Source organism: Mandrillus leucophaeus, unplaced genomic scaffold, assembly GCF_000951045.1.
Source record: "Mandrillus leucophaeus isolate KB7577 unplaced genomic scaffold, Mleu.le_1.0 Scaffold189, whole genome shotgun sequence".
NCBI lineage: Eukaryota > Metazoa > Chordata > Mammalia > Primates > Cercopithecidae > Mandrillus > Mandrillus leucophaeus.
Genome location: NW_012101909.1, coordinates 331,659 through 337,580, shown reverse-complemented (window position 1 = coordinate 337,580; position 5,922 = coordinate 331,659). Strand labels below are relative to the sequence as shown.

General features: G+C 48.3%; 1 protein-coding gene across 1 annotated transcript in view; it reads right to left on the bottom strand.

Moving 5' to 3' along the window:
• The window catches only part of LOXHD1 (lipoxygenase homology domains 1), a 193,563-nt gene extending 188,536 nt beyond the window's left edge, over positions 1-5,027 (bottom strand). The window contains exon 1 of the mRNA XM_011978077.1: positions 4,898-5,027. Within this exon, the coding sequence (XP_011833467.1) occupies positions 4,898-5,027 (130 nt within the window). The remainder of the gene's footprint in view (positions 1-4,897) is intronic.
• Between the last annotated feature and the right edge of the window lie 895 nt (positions 5,028-5,922).

The window sequence follows — 5,922 nt, the reverse complement described above, 5'->3', positions numbered from 1 at the left end:
CAGAATGCTACTCAGCAATGAAACAGAATGAACTCCTGATGTACAATACGATGACTCTCACGTGCGTTCTATGCAGAAGTCAGACCCCAAACACGACATACTTTATCATGTCATTTACATGAAACTCTAGAAGAGACCAATCTAATCCATTGTAGCAAGAAGCAGAAAAGTGGTTGCCTGGGGTCAGAAGTAAGGGGAATTGACTGGGAAGGAACACAGGGAATCCCTGAGGGCCAATTTAAACGGTCCATATATTGATTTCCTAGTGGATGCAAGAATGTAGCACTCATCAAACAGAACATTTAAAATAGATGCATTTTATTATAAGTAAATTATACCTCAATAAAGTTGAAAAATGGACAAAAGACTTAAACAGGCATGCCACAAAAGAGGATAGCCACATAGCCAATAGACATATGGAAAAGTTCTCAGCCTATTTATCAGGGAAATGCAAATTAAAACTACAATGAGATACTGCCATGTACCCACCAGAATGGCTAAAAATAAGAAGACTGACAATACCAAGTATGGGCAAGAATGTGGAGTCATTGTCACTCTCATACATGTAAATTGATCCAAGCACTGGTAACTAAACATATGCTCACTTGTGACCCAGCAATTCCACTTCCAATTATAAATCTAAGAGAAACAAGTACATGTGTTCATCAGAATATGTGTACCTGATTTGTAGTAGCTTTACTTGTAATAGCAAAAAACAAAAAACAAACAAACAAAAAAACCCCAGAAATAACCCAAATGTTCATTGACAATGGGATGGCTAAGCAGACGGTGGTGTATGTATCAAATGCAATAGTAATCAGCAATAAAAAAAGAACAAACTATATAATGTGTCACACATGGATAAATCAGATATAATGCTGAAAAAAAAGCTAGACCCACACAAATGTGTACACTGTATGATTCCATTTAAAAGTTCAAGAACAGGCCAGGAGCGGTGGCTCACACCTGTAATCCCAGCACTTTGGGAGGCCGAGGCAGGCGGATCACGAGGTCAGTAGTTCAAGACCAGCCTGACCAACATGGTCAAACCCCGTCTTTACTAAAAATACAAAAATTAGCTGGGCATGGTGGCACGCACCTGTAATCCCAGATACTCAGGAGGTTGAGGCAGGAGAATTCCTTGAACCTGGAAGGTGGAGTTTGCACTGAGCTAAGATCGCACCACTGCACTCCAGCCTGGGTGACAGAGCGAGACTCCATCTCCAAAAAAAAAAAAGTTTAAGAACAAGAAAAAGACTAATCTATGATGACAGAATCGGGAGATTTGTTGCCTCTGAGAAGGGGTGTGAAGGAGCATTCTGGGGGCTGGAAATGTTTCATATTCTGATCTGAATAGTGGTTGCACAAGTGTATGTATATGTAAAAATGTGTTACTGTACCTTCATAAGTTTTGTACTGTATATACATTATTGCTCAATTTTAAAATTATAATTTAAAGAAAAACTCAATTCAAATAACTGAAGAACTATCTTTAGAAGACAGATACCTTGTAGAGGACACAGAATTCTGTTGGACTCCAGATGGGAAGACCCCCTCTAATAAAGTCTCCTAGTCAGCACAAAGAATTGTCAATTGCCACAGAATGTTGCTCTTAGCAACAGCCCAGCACATGAGAGGTACTCAAATAATTACCTGGATGAATGAATGATCATATGAATGAATGAAACAATCAATGAATGAATATGGAACGAAACTGACCAGGATTTGAAGCCCAGTTCTACCATTACTGGCTATGTGATTTCAAGCAAATGGTTTACTAAGCTTCAATTTCCTCATCTCTGAAGTGGGAATAAATTCCTCCATGAAGGACTGTGATAAGGATTAAGTAAAATAGCTTTCAATGCTTAAACTCATTGACCTAGAATTTACATTTCTGGGAATTTACCTTACAGACATTCTTCCACAGTTGCATGAAAAGATAGGCATTTCATAAGTGGTTACTATCATCATCATCACCATTACTATAGTTTGAATGTGTCCTCTCCAAAATTCAGGTGTTGCTATTGTGATAGTGTTAAGGGGTGGTGCCTTTAAGAGGTGATTAGGCCATGAGAACTTCCCCCTCATGAAAGGGATTAGGTGCCCTTATAAAGGGGCTTGTCCTTCTGCCTATTGCCACATGGGAACACAGCAAGAAAGTTCTCACCAGATACTGGCACCTTGATCACAGACTTCTCAGCCTCCAGAATTTTTGAGGAAGAAAAAAAATATGTATATTCTTTATAAATCACCCAGTCTCAGGTATTCTGATATAGCAACACCAATGGACTAAAAGAAATCATTGCTATCATTTCCATTGACAACATCCCCAAGGAAGCTGCCTTGCAAAATTTATATCCCAACAGATGCTGGGGGACCCTGCCTAGGATGCAGGAGAGGAGATGCCTCCGGGGCTGGAAGCCTGTGCGGGATGGCCTCTGAGGCCCCTTCTACTCTCCAGTTCTGGAATGGGTTGTTCTTCCCATCATGGGCCCTGTCTTAGGAGACAGAGCAATGTGCCTGGTTCAGCCTGCCCTCAAAGCACTGAGGGAGCTGCTCTCCTCCCTCTGGTTACTGGGGAACCCCGGGGTAGCCAGAAGGCAGCCTAAGGAAGAGAGAAGGAACACCTAGGCTTTTCTTCCCTCCTTCTTCCTCCCCATCACACTCATCAAGACTCTCCATCTAACACCAGAGCCCAGAATTCAAAGGAAGTAGGGGACCCGTTGTTCTAGCACTGAGGATGACGATGACAGCACAGCTGGAGCTCAGCATGTGACCACCATTAGCATCATCCACATTTATAGGCAGTACCCTGCAACAGACAGGAGAGTCCATGGTTCCCTTAGAAATGTCAGCGTGGCACCCACCTCCACTTGCTCTTCTCCAGCTATTTTTACTGCAGTCAAAATTGGGCAGTACAAGAGCAAGGACCAGCCAGACCAGCCGGATTCAAATCCTAACTCTGCTATTTACTAGCTGTGTGATCTTGAGCAAGTTACTTAACCTCTCTGTGCTTCAGATTCCTCAACTGAAAAAAAGGATATAACACATCTGCCTCAATGTGTCATCGTGAAGATGAAACTGGTTAACATGAATAAAGTGCTTAGCTCAGTGCCTGGTGCATGGTGCCTGATCCTATTTGGCAGAATCATGAGATGAAATGGGGCACTTGCCTGGAAAAAGATATTTGAGGTCCTTGTGGTCCACCCTGTTTGTGACCTTGCTCAAGTCACTTAATGTCTCAGGGCTTCACTCTTTTAACTTGTGAAGTATACTAATCTGCCTGCCTTGACTGTGCTCAGGGATCTTAAGGATCAAACATGAGAACATTAGTAAAAGGGCTTCGGAAAGGGTAAAAAGAAGGATCACTGTGGCCACGCTGAGGCATGCAGAGCCTATAAACAAAAGTCTATAGTGTGCTGGCTGTGAGAGGTTCTAGAATGATCTCACCAGCAGTCACGGTGGCTGGGGAGAGTCACCTGGAAGCCAAGCACAAATGGTGGGGATGCCTCCCCGATGTTTCACCTCCCAGCTCCTCTCCTCACAAGTGGGTCAGAGCTTGAGGCATGTGTGCTGTTAGAAGGTGGCCAATGCTTCCTTTGTCCTGGGCCCACTTCTGTCTACTACAGCCCCCACTTCTATCCCTGGAGATGCCCAGGATCCTGTACCTGGAAAGGGGCCACAGCCTTCCTGACCCAAACTGAGACCACCTCCTCTGAGCCCGGGTCTGCGCAGGGGCTGAACAAAGAGGACTAAAGACAAGTACAGCAAGGCCCCGCCCTCACAGAGTTTAGGGTGTCTGTGGCTGCAAGCCAGACACACCAGCTTTGCAGGAAACAATGGAACAATCATGAATTGGGTATAATCAGGGAACTCGTGGTGGACTGGAATCAAGGAGGGCTTCATGGAAGAGATGGGATCTGAGCTGGGCTTTCAAAGTGAGGACAGGAAGAGGGAGAAAGGGGAGGACAAACAAGGCCATGGGCAGGCACAGAGCACACATTCAATAAATACTTGTTGAATGAATGAGTGAGTGAATGCATGGATGAATATGGTGCTTGCAGGGACTAGCGAGCCACTTTGGAGTCAGCACTGAGAATTTAAGTGGCTTCAGAGACCAGGCAGGCAGCATCGATAAGTAAACCAGACCTAGTATGAGATGACAGGGAGTGGTGGAGACTGTGATAAACTGGATGTCCACAGCCTATCGGCATTCACAGACAAAAAGATTTCAAAACACAGGAAAGGAAAAAAACAACTTAAACTCTGCAGGCCAAAACCAGCTCCAGGGTCACAGTTCACCTCTTCTTTGGTTTACCTGGCAAGGAGTTAGAGCAATTTCAAGCAGATCTCGTGTGGCCCAGGGAAAGATGAGACTAGAAGGACAAGGCCCTGGGGTCCAGAGCACCGGCTGCCCTCTACATATGGGACAGACATCTCCTTGCAAAGCCCCAGGCTCCCCGTCTCCATCGACCACCGTGGGCGTAGGATGAGGGGTCAGGCTTCCTCCCCAAGACATCCCTTCATGCCCCCGGAAGTTCAGGGTGCTCTGCCTGATGCAGACCACATTCTCGGGGACCAGACTGGAACGTGGCTTTGGGGACGTTCAGGAGCTGGAGAACATGGGGCCGTGGGGCACTGAGGCTCTAGTCTATTCTGTTCCACTGAGAATCGGGAGCTAAAGGCAAGTAGCTCCACCTGTATGTACAACAGGGACCCCACCACCCCGCATAATGCCTGCCTTCTTACTCCGAGGGGATGTGGGATAGACACATGGGATAATCAGTGAGAAAGGGCTTGCTCCAAAATCTTAGAATGATTCCCCCACAGCCAGGAACAGACCCCCGCCCACCGCAGCCAGCTGCACCACCCACGCCCCCAGGCTGGGACCCCGCACCTTTGGCCTTGTAGTACTCGTGTTCCAGCTCCCCCTCGTCGTCCTCCGAGGCGTAGTTCAGCAGCTCTGCTTCGTACAGGGCCAGGAAGTCGATGTCCTTCTTCCTCCGCTTTTTCTTCTGGGGCATCATTCTGTCGGCTGCCTTCTCCCAGCGCTCGCGGGCTCACTGTGCCGCCTCCTCACACCTGCGGGAACCTGAGACCTCCTCCCTGGGTCCTGGCGCCCACGGCCCTCCTGTAGCTCAGGCCTGGGTGGGCCAGAGTACCCCCTTTTCTTGGTTTCCCCGTGCCCAAGACGCTGTTCCCTCTGCCCTCTCTGGCTCCTGAGCTGAACCTCAGTGCCTTATCTCTGAACCTCCTGTCCCTGTCCCCTCCCACCACCCTCTGGTGAGCCACCTCCTCCTCTGTACCTGTCCTGGGGCTTCTCCTTGGGCCTCATCACTTATTCATGGCGTTCAGGGCAGGCTGGCCTCCTTCCTCTCTCCCCTCCCCACCAGCCCCCTCTCCTCCCCATGGAGAATCAGGTGACACGGAGCCTTTGGCGTCCACTTCCCACCTGGCCTGACAGCCAGGGGGCCACCTGGGATCCCTCCAGGCCACCCCAGGGACACGTGAGGGCTCCTCACCCAGGAGATCTCCCAAGCCTCACAGCCCACACGGGACCCTCCTGAAGAAGGCGGGGTCCCGGAATCAGCCAGGCTCCCAGGACTCAGAGGCCCCCGTTTCTCTCCATTATTGATGACCTCTGATCGCCTTACGGAGCAGGCGGGGTTCTCACTGGATCCTTCTCGTTCTCTCTCTCTGCTTCCATCTCCTCAAGACTGCGGGCTTCCGGAAGTGGCCGCTGGGCACGAGGAAAGCTAGGGCACCTCTCACAGACACTCAGACAACTCTCCCCACTGCCCCTGTCAGGTGAGCTTTATATGCACTAAAGTTTAAACATCATCTTAGCTGATGCCTTCCCAGGTGAACTCACGAACTCGATCAGCTCACCTGGACTCACAGGAGAGTCTCAGCAAGCTCCTA